The 19,342-nt window shown below is 39.7% G+C and overlaps 1 protein-coding gene across 6 annotated transcripts in view; it reads right to left on the bottom strand.

Annotated features, from left to right (window-relative positions):
- CDK14 (cyclin dependent kinase 14) overlaps nucleotides 1-19,342 on the bottom strand; it is a 666,835-nt gene that overhangs the window by 459,052 nt on the left and 188,441 nt on the right. For all 6 annotated transcript variants that reach the window (XM_055589679.1, XM_055589680.1, XM_055589676.1 and 3 more), the window contains one exon: nucleotides 1,051-1,130. In XM_055589679.1, coding sequence (XP_055445654.1) covers nucleotides 1,051-1,130 — 80 coding nt within the window. The remainder of the gene's footprint in view (nucleotides 1-1,050; nucleotides 1,131-19,342) is intronic.

Genomic DNA, 19,342 nt, shown 5'->3' with positions numbered 1-19,342 from the left:
CTTAATAATACTATTGAAGTAAATCATTATTATTTATCTTATTGTGGATCAGCAGACAAGTAGTCATAGTTCCTGCAAAGCCAAAATAAACCAAAGTCTTATTTCAAGATTATTTCTACTTTAAAAACATGCAGTAGAAGTAAACGTTCTGCAAGTGAACTTAAAAGATCCCACTAATAAAAGGTGATTTATTCCCTTGAAGTAGAAAACTATGCAGGAAGGTATAAAGCAAAAATAGAGCAATTTTATAAAAGATTATATGTAACAAATAACTGTTTAAAAGACTTTTTAGGACTTCCCTGGTGGTCTAATGGTTAAGAATCCACCTTGTAATGCAAGGCACGTGGGTTTGATCCCTGCTCCTGGAAGCTCCCATATGCCATGAGGCAACAAAGCCTGCGGGCCACAACTACTGAGCCTGCCCATGGCAAATAGAGAATAACTCCTGCTAGCCCAAACTAGAGAAAGCTAGCTCACAGCAACGAAGACCCAGTGCAGCCAAAAATAAGTATTTTTTGAATCTAAAAAAATAAGAATACTTTCTAGAAAAATGACAGTGGAATAAAATATTACAACATAATGTTGATACATAAAGAGCATCTATAAATCAATAAGAAAAGCCAATATAAAATAAAGAATAGGAAAAAAGAAATCAAGAAAGATGAAGTACAAAAGATTAATAAGATAGCATAATTCCCCCCATTTTTAAGAAGTTTTCTTCAAAGTCATGAGTATAGAGTAATTTTAGATTAACACATGCCTTAAGAACTCTGCAAACAAAATCAGACGTATAAAATCCCTCAGCCAGCTATAGTCTCACCATCAGCACATACTTTTTTGCCCCCACAGCTGAATACTCAGCAGGATAGTTTTATTTAACATGACTTGATGTGATTGTAAGAGGTGCTGGTTTTATATTTCCGTTTACACATTCCAATTAGAAATATAGCTATATAATTTAGAAACAGCATATTCAGAGGTGTATAATATTTAAACAGTTATGGGCATCACACAAACACAAAAGCAAGGATAACAAGGGAAAATGCCTACCTTCCCTGATAGCTGTAAAAGGTGTACCTTCCTCTTCCTGCAGCCTGATCACCTTCAGGGCTACCAGCTTTCCATTCACCCTGGAGAAACAGAGAAACAGAAGAAGAGAAGGAAATCCATGAACATATGGTCTTGTTACGGTTCTAATTGGGCTTCCCAGGTGGCGCTAGTGTTAAAGAACCCACCTGCCAATGCAGGAGACGTAAAAGACACGGGTTTGATCCCTGGGTTGGCAAGATCCCCTGGAGAAGGGCATGGCAACCCATCCAGTATTCTTGCCTGGAGAATCCCATGACAGAGGAGCCTGGCAGGCTACAGTCCACGGGGTCGCAGAGTTAGAAACGACTGAAGGGACTTAATACACTGTTCTAATTGTCTTCATTACAGTTTGTATTTTATGGATTTGCACTAAAAATGGCAGTGACTCAATTATGCCACCACCACAAGACTAACTTCAGTAAGGCTGGGAACCCTATATCATCATCATAAATATTCACACTTCAAACATTCACATTTTAAATATTCACGCTTGCATAGTCCAAGCTTTAACTCAAGTGTTCTGTGATTCACTCAATGTTCCTTCCAACATGTAACTAGTGCTTAACAAAAAAAACACTGTTTGATCAATTATTCAGATTAATTAAAAATCAAGTACTCAGAATAACACTCTCCTTTTGTTTCTCCAGTAGCTCCTTTGTTTCTTAGGATCAAATGTCTGTAGGGCTTCCCAGGTGGCTTAGTGGTAAAGAATCTGCCTGCCAAGCCGGAGACCACAGGTTAGGTCAGGAAGATCCCCTGGAGAAGTAAATGGCAACCCACTTCAGTATTCTTACCTAGGAAATTCCATGGACAGAAGAGCCTGGCAGACTACAGTCCATGGGGTCACAAAGAGTCGGACACGACTGAGTGACTGAACAACAACAACTTCATTTCCAGTCTTAAGCTGACGTCATTCAGTCCCCAAAGACGGAAAACTGACCCTGGCTTCTTGCTTCTCCCCTCTTCTTTCTCTGTCTCTATCAATACGACCCGTTTCTCTCTTTTTTGCCATTTTCTTAAGCTAGAGTCTCCTAAAGTTGTATTTAGTCTGATGATGTTTTAGAATGCTATATATCATCACAATAAAAGTTAAGAATATTTTACTATTACAAAATTATACAAGACCCATACAAAACAGATGGTTCTTCTAGGCACATTCTAAATGTGTATCAGCTCTAATTAAAAGTAAGATTACACTAGGCAAGTAACTTTCTATACAATCAATTCTGTTAATAAAATAAAGACATTCTTCCAGCTGAATGTTCTACTTCTACCTTGACTAGGCTTACCAACATATTTCATACTAATATACTTAAATAAAATAAGTAAAATAAGCACATATTAAAAATGTAAAAGCTACAAGAAAGCTGTAATGAAAAGTAAATCTCCCTGCCATAGCCAGCTCCCACCCTCTGAGTGTGGTGGGAGCTCCCACCCACTTAACTCAGGTAACTTAGCTTGATATGTGTACTTAACACACACATATACAAATGGTAATATGCCATACGGGGTACAGTGTATATTATTTCTATCTCTCAATATATTTGGGTGACTTCCTCATAAACTCATAGAAATTGTCTTTTGTTTTTAGAAAACCACAGGGTGTTCCTTTGTCTAGTGTAGTATGCTTAACTTAATTCCAATCCTCTGCTGCTGCTGCTGCTAAATCGCTTCAGTCATGTCCGATTCTGTGTGACCCCACAGACAGCAGCCCAACAGGCTCCCCTGTCCCTGGGATTCTCCAGGCAAGAACACCGGAGTGGGTTGCCATTTCCTTCTCCAATGCGTGAAAGTTGAAGTCGCTCAGTCGTGTCCAAATCTTAGCGACCCCGTGGACTGAATCCCACCAGGCTCCTCCGTCCATGGGATTTTCCAGGCAAGAGTACTGGAGTGGGGTGCCATTGCCTTGTCCATCAAGCTTTTTAGTGGAACATTAAGAAATTATCCTACACACAGGTTGTACCAATTTCTACTACCTATAGCAAATAGGAGCTTGAGTTCCCCCTTTACTGATAGATCCTAGGTTATGGACCACTGATTTGGCCAACTTGATGGAGGAATAGCGGTTCTCACTGTAGTCTAAATTGCAACCAAAAGTCTTTAGAGCTTATGGAATCCACAGCGAGCCTATGCGTCCCAGAGAATCCAGTGCCTGAGTCTGAAATAAAAGAATCTGAAAGTCTCTTTCTTGTAAACTGCATCCAACTGGTCTATTTTTTATTAAAAAAAAAAAAAATCCTGCCACAGACACAGAATTTGAAAGGTCAGGGATTTATCACAGCCCAGCCATCCTAATGGCATCCCTCATCGAACTGATTGTTCAAATACATTACTGGTTGCACTAATCAAAGGACATCTGATTATAAGGCTCTGCAATGTGCTGTCTCCTCTAGGTTAGGGGGCTGGTTTATTTTCCCCTGTGTTTCAGCTGGGAGGACAGGCCTGGCACTTTTCTGCTCTGCAATTCTCTTCTCCTGAGTATGTCACCTTGATGTCTTTCTAATCCTGATTATGCTCTAGGTACCAGGTGCAAGTAAAATATTAATATTCATATGGGGTTCAACTGGAGACGGACTGTACCTTGCCCTCTCCACTTTGCTCTTTATGGCTGAGGGAGGCCTCCAGCCGGGCTTGAGGCTGGAATGCAGTCAGTATTGACATCTGCACAGATTTTCTCAGCCCAGCTGAGCTCATCACTGGCTCCCTAAGGAGGTGGGAACTGAGGCCAAGAACTGCTTGGAATTCTCCCTTCATTTACAGATAGTCTCCCATCACCCATAACACATACACACACAGAGCCTTCTTCCCACAAAGCTTTTCCATCTCCCTTGAGATTGCTCGTTTACACAAACTGAATTCTGGAATATAGGGAATTTATGGTTTTGGAAGGCTATATGCTTAAAACAGATGCAGACCATGAAGCTATGATTCCCCTGTAATACACTGAAAGGCGATGAGCCTTTAACTGAACCAGCCTTGACACTTTAAATGCAACCAGAGAAGGAACACCTTTAAGCAACCTCATAGACTGTGTGCATCATTTCTGAGGTGAAATAAACCTTCAACATATTTACTATGATAAACTGCCTAAAAGAACAAGATCCAGGTTAACAGAATCCTGATTCTGAAGCATAATGCTCCATGAGTTAAACCTCCAACTATCAATTTCTTACAGTTATGATAATCACAGGAGTTAAAGACACTGAGATTTTATGTGAAACTAAAAGATTCCTTAAAATTTATAGTAGACTATTAGATTTAGGAGCAAAGGAACTTTCTTCTGTTTTGTTAACTGTTACATGCCCAATGCCTAAAACCATCTGACATACAGAATACACTCAAAATATTTGATTGAATGAATATTAAAAATGTTAATATACTAACATTTCTTTCCTTACATTTGCAAGATAATTCAAGAATAAAATGTAAAAATTATTGCTTTCAAAGATTTCAGATATATCACATTTTTTAAAAGATTTCAATATCTTCTTTCACATTTAATTTTTTTTAACAGTAGGTCCTTGTTGGTCATCTATTTGGCATGTTCCTGTCAATCACAAAACTCTCAATGTTTGAGTTTAAATATTTATTTTGGGACTTCCCTGGCGGTCCATCAGTTAAGACTCCACACTTCCATTGCAGGGGCCATGGGTTCAATCCTTAGTTGGGGAACTAAGATCCCACGTGCTGGAGAGTTCAGCCAAACAAATAAATATTTTATTTTTTCAAATTAAAGGTGGAGTCTCTTTGTTTTTGATGATGCATGCAGATATATAAAATTTTCATTTCCTTAAGGTTTTAGAATTTATAGAATGCTTTGTTAATTAACCTTTTTCACCCAACAGACCTGTTTCAAACCCCTCAGTATCTTCAATAATCTGAGCTCAGACCACTAATCAGTTTCTCCCTCTTTTTCAACTGCTTAATTGGTTTCCCATTAAGAACCGTATTGATCATCAAATTGTTCTTTAACCTAGGAGTCATTGTGACTGTTTTCTTAATTTTTCTCCACACGTCTAGACACTTACTGAATCCCTCAGCATAAAGTCTAGTAAAAACATTAAGTCACTGGCTCAACTTTTGGAAAAGGTATCTTTTGAAAAAATAATTACAAATATTCTAATGTTCAACCTTTGGAGCATATCTAATAATTACTTTGTTTGGTTAAACTGTTCAATTAAATATGCAAAACACATACTTCAAACATTGATTTAAGTTCTTTAGAATAATTACAAAATTCAAATTGAATCAATAAATTAGAGCTGTTTACAGGAAAACACTGAAGATTCCTCTTTAACAAGTCTTATTAATTAAATCAAAGGCTAATGAATAGAAGGCAATCAAGACTTGATTGGCAACGGAGACATTAACCCAGGTAAATAACATTTTTAAAATGCTTTAAATTGTGTTAATACTACCACAGAACCTTCTGCTGGAGAAATTGCCAGGCTCATGTCTAGCTGTTCTAAGCCATACAGGGAGCTGTTTTAATTTCAGAGACTAGCTATCAGTCTCTAATTCTTCCAAGAACTGCCATTCCCAGCTTGGCCTCCCTGTGAAGCTCAATGCATGCTCAAGGATGAGTGATTTCAAACTGGTTCTAACCACAAATCCAAATCTCTGCCAACTTCAGAAATTCTGTCCACAGATATGTGTGCCCATAAGTCTGTAAATAATAAAATTATCTTGTGTGGGTGAAGCAAGATGGAGAAGTTCTGAATAAGGAGAATGGCCTATTCATTTTTGCACGCATGTGCTATTTTGACATTTCATGAACCCTACAAAGCAAAACTTTCCCACTCAGGGTCAATTTTCCAGGCTCAAAAGACGATGCACGAAGAGAATTTCCTAATGGACAATTCTCAAAGGAAAGCCTAAAGGTTTTCTATCAGATTAGTTACCGCAAATTCGTAAGATAACTTTGTACAATAAAACAAAATAACAAACATTATCTAGGTCATCTCTGAAAATAGTGTTCATGTGCTAACACCTAGGAGAAATTATGTCTAGAGGATATAAAGGAAATTAAGGCAATACACCTAAAAGAAATTTAATATACTCTGGCAAATTTAATATATTCTGCCTCTCTCTACCATTATGAGTCTGTCTCAAGAGAAACTGCTATGGAAAATAATACCGAGTGCACGGAGATACACAGCTTTTGTTTCCTCGCTGTATTGGTTTAAAGCAACAGAAGGAAATGTAGTTACTACTCAGAGAGTGGCAATGGCAAGGCTGAGCTCATCCAGGACAATATTTTGAACTGAACTTACACCTTTTTGGCAAGGTCATTAAAAATATTTTAAAGGTTTTACCATCAGTGTTTCTTTCATTTGTTCTCTCTTAAGACACTGGTTGGAATGCTGATGATACTGTATCACATACACACTTCAAAAATTAAAAGCAACTAAATATTCATGGTCTTGCCATCTCTGCCTAAATTCAATTTTCATTCAGGTATAAAAGAGAAACCATCTCAGTACTATTTAACCTTTGATATTCAGAAATATTCTAAAAGTACATTATTTATTCTGGAAAAGTAAATTTAGAATTTCAAGGTTAAGTTGTCAGTAATCACACCTCACCCTAATCTTTATCAAAACAATACAGAAAGAACAGGAAGAAGACTAATGTTATTTCTGTTAAATTGATTTCTTTTTAAAAATAAAAAAAAAGACTTATAAAAGAATGGCATAATGGTTATTTATTAAGATGTGATTAACAATGCAAAAAGTCTAATAACACAATGAGAAACAGGGTGCGCTCAACCAACAATTATTATGAGATTGTATGTTTGATAAAATATTGATAATGATGCTTCATTAAATGTACAAACTCATAATACTTTGAAACATAAAATTAGAGGAACATATATTGTTCATGGGAGAAAAGAAAACAATTACATTTCAATAACTTAAAACTTGCATTTTTCCTAAAATAAAGTCTGTCAGTAAAGGATATGAGAATCTTAGAACTTTAAAAAAGTAACCTCCGTGGAGGGAGGGTATGGACTGGGAATTTGGGGTTGGCAGATGCAAAGTATTACATTTAGGATGGATAAACAAGGTCCTGCTGTACAGCACAGGGAACAATATTCACTATCCTGTGATAAACACAATGGAAAAAACACAGCAAAGAATGTATACACGTGTATAACGTAACTGAGAAGTGAGCCAGTCTGCTGTGCAGCAGAGATTGGCACAACACTGTCAATCAACTGTACTTCAATTTATAAAATTTAATTTAAAAAAACAGAAGTAAACTCAGTGATCACTCAAAACGAAAAAATTCTTACTGGGTTGATTGTCTGTCACTCCCAGGAACAAAGCACTCCCTCAAAAGACTTTGTTGGAACTCAAATCCCCTAAAACGCCCACATTTTTTAGTCCCTCTTTATGTTCAGCCTAAATTGGCTTCCTGTAACTTCTACTCTCAATCAAGTTCTGAGTCCACAAAGACTAAACTAAATGCTCTTCCTCAAGACAGCCCTCCACTTAATGAAGTTTTACTATCCTGCCTCCTATTCAACAAATACTAATTGAGAGAATGTCAAGCTGTGCTGGGGATAAAGAATAAACAACCCAGACACGGTCCCTGCACTTAGGGCTCAGGGAGGAGATAGATGTAAAACATGCATCTACAAAGACAGCTAATCAAAGGCGGGCAGGAGATGCTCGCTTGCCAAAAATGGGACAACTTAACCATCACTAAACTAATACCTGTGATTGAAAGGCATTAAATATGTTTAAATCAATAAGTTTACAATGAGATATTATTTACTTATAAGTTCTATTTTTTTAAGTTTTTTTTTGATTTGGATCATTTTTAAGTTTCTTTTTCTTTTTTTCAATTTATTTTTCATTGGAGGATAATTGCTTTAAAATGTTGTGTTACTTTCTGCCATACAACAAGGTAATCAGCTATAAGTATACATAGATCCCTTCATTTTGAACCTCCCTTCCAACCCTTATACCCAATCCCCCGAACCCACCCCTAACCCACCCCGAACTCACCATCACAGAGCACTGGGCTGAGCTCACTATGCTATAGGGCAGCTTCTGATGTGGACCATTTTTAAAGTCTTTATTGAATTTGTTACACTCTGCTTCTGCGGTTTATGTTCCAGTTTTTTGGCCATGAGGAAATGTGGGATCTTACCTCCCTAAGCAGGAATCAAACCTGCACTCCCTACATTGGAAGGTGAGGTCTTAACCACCAGACCACCAGGGAAGTCCCCTATAATGAGACTTTAGAAGAAACTTACGAGTTACATTTGGAGAGTACTATGGATCCCACTCATTAGTTTAAAAACTGTTAAAGAGAAATGTCAAGCATTTGCTTCCCTTTTCATATACCTTCCTATACACTATGTGTTGTCACTGTTTAGTTGCTAAATTGCTTTGACTCTTTGCGACTCCATGGACTGACTGCAGCATGCCATACACACTATACCTCAGTGTGATCAGACAGTTGATATGTGAAATTTCTCTGTAGAGATGCATCATGTGAAAAATGAAGGGGAAATGACAAAATTTGAATATCAACATTAACAGCTGCTGAAATCACAAAAAAAGGCTACCAGATATTAAGTGCCTCCTGATGGGAGCACTCATGCACCTCAATGGAATCAATTCAATCTGAATGTGACCAAGTACCATCTAATCCCTTATTTTAAGAAGACAAAGGAACAATTTATTAAATAAATAACACCATTTCTTATTGGGATAGAGTGAGAAAAATCTACACTATAGGAAACTATAGGGAAAGGAACCTGTTTCTTCAACAAATAAATTTCAAGGAAAAAAAAGGTGGGAGAAAGCCCACAACTTAAAAGAGAGAGATATCAACTAACTGAAATGAACTGCAATGTTATCTTGACTCCAACAAAGCTAATTTTAACACTGACTATATATGATGATTTAAAAAATTGCTAAAATTTTTATACTTGATAATGGTATTGTGATTAGGTGCTTATCTTAAAACAAGGTTCTTATCTTTCAAAGAAAAAATATACAATGATGTTTAGGGTTTGTTTCAAAATAACTGGGAGGAATGAAGACAGACGAAACACACAGGCTGTCAAGGATGGCATCATGGGGAGTTATGGAAACTCCAGTCTCTTCTCATTTTCCATAGTATGTTCTTTAAAAACCAAAACACACTCCCAATAGAAATTGAGATAAATGCCATGAAGGAAATCACAGCATGCCATAAAGAAGATAAAGAACCTATTTTAACAGAAATACAAATGAACTTACTTGCAGAATGCTGCTGCTGCTAAGTCGCTGCAGTCGTGTCCGACTCTGTGCAACCCCATGGACGGCAGCCCACCAGGCTGGCTCCCCCGTCCCTGGGATTCTCCAGGCAAGAACACTGGAGTGGGTTGCCATGTCCTTCTCCAATGCATGAAAGTGAAAAGTGAAAGTGAAGTCGCTCAGTCATGTCCAACTCTTCGAGACCCCATGGACTGCAGCCCACCAGGCTCCTCCGTTCATGAGATTTTCCAGGCAAGAGTACTGAGGTGGGGTGCCATTGCCTTCTACTTGCAGAATAGACTAACAGAAAACAAACTTATGGTTCCAAAAGGAAAAAGTAGGGGAGGGATAAATTAGGGATTGGGATTAACAGATACAAACTGCTATAAATAAAATAGATAAGCAATAAAGACCTATTGTGTAGCACACAGAACTATATTCAGTATCTTCTAAAATGGGAAAAAAGTCTAAAAAAGGATATATACATATGTATACCTGAATCACTTTGTACACCTAAAACATTGTAAATTGCCTGTACCTCAGTTTTTCTTTAAAAAAATAACCTATTTTAGACAGTTAGAGAAGGATTTTCTGAAAGTGTGACATTTGAGCTGAAATAAGAAATATAGCAAGAGTAAGTAAATAATATTCCAGGCAGATGGAACAACCTGTACAAAAGCCCAGAGGCAGAGAACACAATGCATTAAACAAAAATATAATAAAGAGTGGATGAGGCTTGTTGTCACTGGTGCGTAGGGTGCGTGGATGGGGGAACGTGGAGAGAAAGCAGGAAAGCTTGATCACAGAGGTCCTTAAGGGCCACAGAAAGGCCTGATTAAAACAAACACCACTGGGGACTCTTCAGAAAAGAGATAGCATGGTTAAATTACATGCCTGCAGCTCCCTCACTATGGTGTGGAGAAGAGACTGAAGGAACCCAACGGTGGGAGCAGCGAGAAGGGAGGTAGGACTTTGACTGCTCTGGTCCAGGGAAAAGATGCTCGCCACCAAGAACCAGAGCATTGGCAAAAGCAATGGGAAAAAGGAAAACAATATTCTGAAGACAGATTCAACAGTCTATAAGCATAAACTGGATTGGGTGTAGGGCAAGTGGTGAAGGATGATTCCACATGTCCTGACTTCAATGTATGCGTGGATAGAAGTATGTGTACTGAGGCAAGGGAAACTACAGAAGAGATTTAGACAGAGATCCAAGGGTCTGTTTGGGAGGAAAGTAGTCTAGAAGTGACCAAGTGCAGACATAAGGGAAACATTCATATTTATGAGTCTGGATCTCAGTACAAAAATCTAAGCTAGACATAAAAATGTGTGAATCATTGGAGGAGTTCAAGGGAAGCAATAATCTCAAGACAGCCAGTTTTCTGTCAAAGCAGGAGTAAAGAAAACACTAAGAAAAAGGTAGTATCAGAGAATGGTATTCTAGATCTAGATGACATGAAAAGAGTCTGAAGGACGGGGGGAGGGACAGAGTAGGAGACAGAGTAAGAAATACAGGAGTGAGGTCTGAGGGCCACAGAAAGTTCTGAGGTCTGAGGTCTTAAGGGCCACAGAAAGGCCTGATTAAAACAAACACCACTGGGGACTCTTTAGAAAAGAGATAGCATGATTAAATTACATGCCTGCAGCTCCCTCATTATGGTGTGGAGAAAAGACTGAAGGAACCCAACAGTGGGAGCAGCGAGAAGGGAGGTGGGGCTGTATACCAAGGAGCTGTATACCTTATAGCTGTATACCTATACAGCAAGGGGGCTGTATACCACGGGTGGTGCTGTGGTAACAGATAAATACATAGACAGACAGGCAGATAGACAGACAGATTACCAAGCAGTAGATAGAAAACCGGGAAGTTATATACCACAGGTAGTGCTGGATATCCACTGGAAGGACTGATGCTGAAGCTGAAACTCCAATATTTTGGCCACCCGATGCGAAGAGCTGACTCATTAGAAAAGACCCTGATGCTGGGAAAGATTGGGGGCAGGAGGAGAAGGGGACAACAGAGGATGAAGGTTGGATGGCATCACAGATTCAATGGACATGGGTTTGGGTAAACTCCAGGAGTTGGTGATGGACAGGGAGGCCTGGAGTGCTGCAGTTCATGGGGTCGCAAAGAGTGGACATGACTGAGCGACTGAACCGACTGAGCACTGTAGCAAACAGCGGTACTGAAGTGGAGCAGAACCCTATGGTCCTTGCATCCCATGTCCTCAGTCTGCCTTTTGTCTACGGAAAAACTTCAGCCAAAGGATAAATTTATAGTCAGAGAAGTGAGAAAACACAGAAACAAAGGAAAATAGTCAAAGGAGACCAAATAATAACAATATGTTCATTCAAGTCAAGGACCTTTGGTTCCGTCTCAAGGGCAATAGCTTTTCAAAGGCTTTAGTTCCTCTGAGCCATGTCCTGTGAGCTGTCTTATAGATACTGAAACCTCCACCAGGCTGAAAAAGTTAACCACATGATGACCAGACTCTACCCATGACACACGCTGCCACAATTCTGTGAATTGACCTCAAAAAAAAAAAAAAAAATAGAAACAAACTGACCCTAGAACTGAACCTAAAACAACCAAAAGGACACTGGTCAGACCCCAGTGACCAATTTGAAGATGACTGTCAAAGCTGCCAGTGCTGTTTCTGCATGGAGCCCCCTCCCTCTGTCTATAAAAGCTCTGTGCGCTGGCTGTCTGTGGGCTGTGGGACTTGGGGGACTGTCGGCCTTTGGACCGGTTGCGAGCATCCAAAAAAAAGCAAAATTCCTTTCCACCAACCTGGCCTCTTCACTGGCTTTTGAGCAGTGAGCAGCCAGACTCCACACTTGCCGTGTGAGGCAGAGGCAAGCCCATCCTGTCTTGGCTGTTACTCAGCAAAGCAACCCCTGCGTGTGTGAGGCAAGGCCTGGAGTGGGTTAGGGCCAGCCCAGCGGCTGCACAAGAGACCAAAGTACAGGATCTCACCGCTGTCTACATTTTAAAACCCATTTGTTGTTGTTCAGCTGTACAGTCATGTCCGACTCTTTGCAACCCCATGGACTGCAGCACACCAGGGTTCTCTGTCCTTCACCATCTCCCAGAGTTTGCTCAAATTCATGTCTATTGAGTTGGTGATGCCATCCAACCATCTCATCCTTTGTCGCTCCAGTCTCCTCCCACCTTCAATCCTTCCCAGCATCAGGGTCTTTTCCAATGAGCTGCCTCTGTGCATCAGGTGGCCAAAGTACTGGAGCTTCAGCTTCAGCATCAGTCCTTCCAATAAATATTTAGGATTGATTTCCACAATGCCTGGCCCCATCCTTGATTTAACTGGTGTGGGGTGGGGTTCTAGCATCCATATTTGTTAGAAACATCCTTGCTGCTTTTGTTCAGTTGCTAAGTCATGTCCAACTCTTTGAGACCCCATGGACTATAGCCCACCAGGCTCTTCTGTCCATGGGGATTCACCAGGCAAAAATACTGGAGTGGGTTGCCATGCCCCTCTCCAGGGGATCTTCCCAACCCAAGGATTGAATCTGGGTCTCCTGCATTGCAGGCGGACTCTTTACTATTTGAGCCACCAGAGAAGCCCCTTCAGGAGTTTGATCTGTCCCTAATAATATTCCAACTTGTCAGCAGCAACCAACAGCTTACACCTTTCACGTCTGCTCTAAATTCAATCTTGTTTTTGACAAGCCATGGCCGCCCAGTGTTCTAAGTGTCCTCATCTGAAGCAGAGTGGAAACACTGAACAGGATGAGGCCCAGAGCAGTACTTAAAAAAAAAAAGAAAAGTATATATATATACATACACACATGTGTGTGTGTGTGTTATATACTTGTTTGTTTCACATGGCATCTTAGCTGAGGCACATGGCATCTTTTAGTTTTAGCCATGCAAACTCTTAGTTGTGGCATATGGGATCTGGCTCCCTGACCAGGGAAGGAACCCAGCCCCCTGCATTGGGCGTGTGGAGTCTTAGCCACTGGAAGCTACCAAGGAAGTCCCCAGGGCAGTGCTCTTTGACACCACACTCTTGACACACCCACCCCATTCTCTTTGGGGGGACCTGGCTTCATTGACTGTCTTCTCTTTTCTTCTCTCTCTCCCCTTCCTCCTTCCCTTTTCCCTTTCAGACTCTCTAACCCAGCCCTTCCTCTCCATGGACACTCTGTCCCAAACCACTACACTGACCTTCTACCTCTACCACTGGACTGTTTTGGAAAATCTGCATGTAGCACACGGTGTTCAGTGGTGAATGAATGAGTGAACCCTTTACCTTATAAAAGAAGTACTCGAAATCCTACCACTCTGATCAGCCTGTTTTAAATCTACCACCAGAAACAGCAGATCACTCAACTGTCTGTGGCCCTCTAACCTACCAGAACATAATGAGAACATTTACCCATGTTGGAAAAACAAGCAGATATCCAGCATTTACAGTGTTCCAGTCCACTAGCTTAACTATCTCCTCAAAAAGAGGAATGAAAGTTATTTAGGTATGACATAATCTTTTATAAACTCCTGCTGCTGCTGCTGCTGCTGCTGCTGCTGCTAAGTCACTTCAGTTGTGTCCGACTCTGTGTGACCCCATACATGGCAACCCACCAGGCTCCCCCGTCCCTGGGATTCTCCAGGCAAGAACACTGGAATGGGTTGCCATTTCCTTCTCCAATGCATGAAAGTGAAAAGTGAAAGTGAAGTCGCTAGGTCATGTCCAACTCTTCGCAACCCCATGGACTGCAGCCCACCAGGCTCCTCCGTCCATGGGATTTTCCAGGCAAGAGTGCTGGAGTGGGATGCCACTGCCTTCTCCGTATGAACTCCTGGAACACTATTTTTCTTTCTATTTTGACTTACTCAAATCATCTGAGTGGATCATCTGTCCTAAAATTTTCAGCTGGAGGAGGGGGAATGAAAAGAGGCATACAAGGGTGGGGTGGCCGTTCCACCTTCTTTGTGAACATCTGGGCAGCTCAAGGCTGCTACTGGCTCCCCAGTTTTCCATAGATCCTCAAAGATGACTAGCAATGATGGGGCAATCTCAACTCCCAACTTCTTTAAAAGTCTGTGAACAGACATCTCAGACCCTAAATCAGAATCCCTCAGAGAACCATAGTACGATCAGACTTCCTGAGACATCTGATAATTTAATTCACTCCTACATTTGCTTTGCACTTTGGGGCTTAAAAGGAACTCTTCCCAGCATTATGGTGTCAGCAAAACATAGAGTAATTGCACTTATTTCTAGTCCAACAGCATCTTTTGTCTGCAAACGTCAAATTTGAGCTTTTCCTGAATTATTAATACTTCCTCTCCTTCCATCATTGAGCTGGACTGTATAGTAGTTATCTTGATGTTTGTTGGCTTTTGAGAGATTTTTATCACCCATGTTGACATGTTAACCTTCCAGAGTTTTAGGGGAAACCACTGTACACATCTCAGGATTCTTCTGGAATATCTCCAATTGCAAGGAACCATTCTGGGGCGAGCAAAAGTTACCAGCATACAGTACTTGAGGAGATTACCAGCCAAAGAATAAATAAGACAGTATCAAGCAACTTAAATGCATAATAAAGGTAAGTTCTTTGTCCAAAAAAAAAAAGTAAAGCAAATTTATCAAACACAAGGAACGAAAGAATTAACTTTTCAAGAAAAGGCAAGAAGCTTGGAAACAATGCCCAGGACACCCATAGATGTAAAGGTAGTTGGTTACACTACTCCAGAAGTTACTGGAGAAGAACTGTTTATTTGATGAGATGGGAGGGTTTCATAAGACCTAAGTAAATGTAATTTATTATGAGGAGTTTTGAGACTGATTTTTCACACAAAGTGAGATTTGAAGCTAACTATATTGGTTCTGTAAGTTTTCATCTTTAACGTACTGCAGTTCATATCCCTAAACATACATCTATATGTACACATATAGATGAAAACTAAGAATTAGGGCATGATGGGAAGATCAAGGAATAAAAAGAAGCAGCAGTAGGGCTTTTTCTGCTTTGTTTTTCTCTAGCCCCACTTTCAAGAACACTTGTCTTAGGAAACATATTACTGAGGTCTTTGGAAAGGTTGCATTTTACATTTCTAGAGAAATCACATTTTCTTCTTCTGAGGTCAAGTTGCCACTTCAAAATGATTTTTATCTTCAGTAGCTATTTTTTTTCCCCATAGTAAATGCTCCCAAAAAAGCAGAAAAGAAATGGACATATTTCTTGATGATATTATCATTTTTACCTATCTTGGATTACTATTTCCTGGATAATTCTTACATGGCATCTCTTATATTTTTGAACAAACTCAGGGAGATAGCAAAGGACAGGGAAGCCTGGCGTGCTGCAGTTCATGGGGCAGCAAGAGTTGGACATGCCTTAGCAACTGAACAATAACAATATCTGATACTATCAATATATCTAAAAATAAAAATAATTCATAATTTTTAAAAAGTCTAACTACAGCATCAGAATGACAATGAGTCATTCATTACATGAGCTGGGATTAAAGAAAAGATGATGAAGTCTGATACTAACTCTTATAGCATTTCAAGCTTCCTAGTTCAAAGGTATGTTTTAAAGATGATATTCCCATTTCTCGAGGAGAGTCATAAATGTTCCCCCTCCTCTAGGAAAGACATACATGTTCAGCATCCTAAGAGAGAGGTCAAGCTTCCACTCTCAGGAAAAAAGCATCTCCAAAGAAGTTAAATGAGATGCGCCAAAAAGCCCATCACCTATTCACCAAGAGACTCTGAGGAGTCCCCAAATACTCATTGCCAAGTAATGGTAACCACAGAGATCTTGTATTTTCCATTCAAACACAGCCTTACAAAATTAAGTGAAGTTTGGAACAGCAGGATTAAACAATTAAAGCAGCCCAGGAGAGCCATTAAGGCAGGGGTATTCAGAGTTCAGACTATTTTCAACCCATTCTCCCATTCTAATAAAGACATGTGTGCGTGCGCACGCACACACACACACACACCCCACACACACTTCCAGCTTATGTTACAAACAGGACAGCAAGCTAATGTTTTCTTTTTTTTGGTTTGGCTGTGACAGACCATGAAGAATCAACAAATAAAATTATTATAAATACACTGAAACTTGGTTAAAGGACTAGAAGACTTATATCAAGTCAAAGAGATTATGAGTGATTTTAATTTGCTCCAATGAAAATGTCTTACTTTCATAATTATATAAAATCTGTCATTGTTCTAAGTTTTTAATGAAAATTTACAAAAATATCAAGCAAAGCCAAATGTATCTAGTTTGACTTGTCTTTATGACAAAAATGATGGGACAAAAATGTTACAGCATCACGAATTATCTAAAAGGCTGCACTTCTAGAAATTAAAGTGACACTCAACTGGATTGCTTTTTAGGCAAGTAGAGTCTCAAAGTAAAAAAATGATTCTCCTAACTATAATGTTGAAAATAACCGACCTATACATGCTGAAGATCAGGGTTTATATTGATTCATATGTTGGGAAAGAACTGATTAAATATTAAATATTAGTAAATAATATTAAATATATTTAAACATTAAATATTAGTTGCTCAGTCATGTCCGACTCTTTGCCACCCTATGAACTGTACCCTGCCAGGTTCCTCTGTCCATGGGATTCTTCAGGCAAGAATACTGGAGTGGGTAGCCATTCCCTTTTCCAGGAGATTTTTCCAACCCAGGAGTTTAACCTGGGTCTCCTGCATTGCAGGCAGATTCTTTAACATCTGAGCCACAAGGGAAGCTGATTACACAAAGAAAGACTTTTATAAAAATTATATATAATTGATATGATACGATCTATGCTAGTCTTACTTCCAAATCCTATCAACAGTATAAATCAGTCAGCCTGATTTGGAATAAAATGACTTTTTATACCACCAGTAAGTTTAAAATCAAGATAGTTGTCTTTAACTTAAAAATAGCATTCGTGTTAAATGCTCCTATTAAGGTACCCACAGTACCTTAACTGTGGCAGGCCTGGGACAAGGAATTTATTTACACTAATTTGGTCACTACATCACCTTTGTGTGGTAGACAGTATTACTATCTCCATGTTTATAAAGAAACTGAGGCACATATTAGAAGCAGTAGGTCAACAAATTGGACCTAGGAGACTAGACGTCAAGGCCCATATTCATAAATTCTCTGTGGAGTAGCAATAATTAAAGTGCGAACTACAGAATAAAGGTGTGTGGCCCATACCCTCATATTCTCCCTTCAACAGATGCACCCTGCTTACACCAGACACATATTACTTACTCTCAAAGCAAGGTCATTACTTTTTGTGTTTTCTAATGTTTTGTAAACATTATCAAAATAAATCAATATACTTTAGAATGGCATTAATGTCTTACCCTAATTATCATGTGTATCAGAGAACAGTTGGAAAATACAGGAAAAAAAAATTACACCAACAATAATCCCAGTATTCAGTGATAAATTCTTCAACAAAAGTATCTTCTAGACTTTTTTCCCCTATTGTAGATTTTTATAAATGGTGTCCTACCATATTTGGTCATCTACTTTTCCGCTTTAGTTTAAAAATCATGATTTTACTGGATGGGCTGCAGTAAGAACCAGGAAGCCTCAAGTTTGAACAAGCCCACATTTTCCTTTGAAGGTAAATGGTCCCAGTACTTCTCTAGTTCATGAAATCTCATGACTCCTGTACTGTGATTTACTGATGAAAGTAACTCTGCTAGAAGCAATGGAGGCCTGAATGAGGAGAGTATATGGGTCAGACAGCAACAAGGGGCAGAACCTTCAGGGCACAGTTGTTCCGAGTCAGCCTGACTGGAATTCAGTCTTCCGGGGGTGCTCCAACCCAGTGACAGAAAAGAATCACGTAAGTCACCTCCAGGAAAGACATTCTAGCATATTTAACTCCATGAAGCCAGATACATGATCTTAGAAGAATGGAGCCCCACGATAATCAAATGTGTACTTGAAGAAAGAACTTCATAAGTCCTGACTACAAATCTCTCCGTACAAGAGCCGAATGTCTAAGTCTCTTCTCATATTTAAAGAGCCTGCTGACAGCATTCCTAAACATGTCCCCCAAACATTACATACTTTTTAAAATATTTTATTTATTTGGCTGCATCAGGTCTTACTTGTGGCAGGTGAGATCTTTTACTCGTGGCATGTGGCATCTGGTTCCCCAGCCAGGGATCGAACCAGACCCCGTACACTGGGAGCATGGAGTTTCAGCCACTGAACCACCAGGGAAGCCCCCCATAGTTAATCTTTATTAAGCATCTATTAATAGTACTATAACAGATGCTGAAGAATAAGGTATATACATACGAGAATATGTCACATACATATGAGGCAAAGGAGCTGTCGAGCAAGGCAGTAACTGAATTATGAAAAAGAAGGAAAAAACTATTCTGATATTTGCTTAAAAAGTAAGATTTTAATCAGGACTGTTGCAACAGTGGAAAGAAAGATACAGTTCAACTTTGAATACAGCAACAACAGGTGGGTTTTTATAGCCAAAGAGCAGATGGACAGAAAATTACTAAGAGGAGACATCAAGGGTAGGAGGGAAACTTGCTCAACTGATCTATTAAGATTCCTGCTAAAAACAGTCCAGAGCCATCAGATATCAAGGGTAGGGGGATTTTCTCTAAATGGACCTAGCAGGATCCTTGCTAAAACTGGGCCAGGCAGGCCTGGCAAGGACGGGGCTAGGGCTGGGGAGGGAGTGGCAAAGTCAAGGCCCAGTCAAAAGAGAGCTTAGAATAACACGTGTGTGTTCAGTTGCTTAAGTCCTGTCCAACTCTTTGGGACCCTATGGACTGTTGACCACCAGGCTCCTCTGTCCATGGGATTCTCCAGGCAAGAATACTTGAGTAGGTTGCCATGCCCCTCTTTAGGGGATCTTCCCGACCCAGGGATCGAACCAGTGTCTCCTGCGTCTCCTGAATTGCAAGTAGATTTACCACTGAGCTATCAGGGAAGCCCTTAGAGTAACATAATTGAAGTTTATTCCAAGAGA

Source organism: Bubalus kerabau, chromosome 8 (assembly GCF_029407905.1).
Source record: "Bubalus kerabau isolate K-KA32 ecotype Philippines breed swamp buffalo chromosome 8, PCC_UOA_SB_1v2, whole genome shotgun sequence".
Classification (NCBI taxonomy): domain Eukaryota; kingdom Metazoa; phylum Chordata; class Mammalia; order Artiodactyla; family Bovidae; genus Bubalus; species Bubalus kerabau.
The sequence above is the reverse complement of the archived record's forward strand: the minus strand, read 5'-3'. Positions and strand labels throughout refer to the sequence as shown.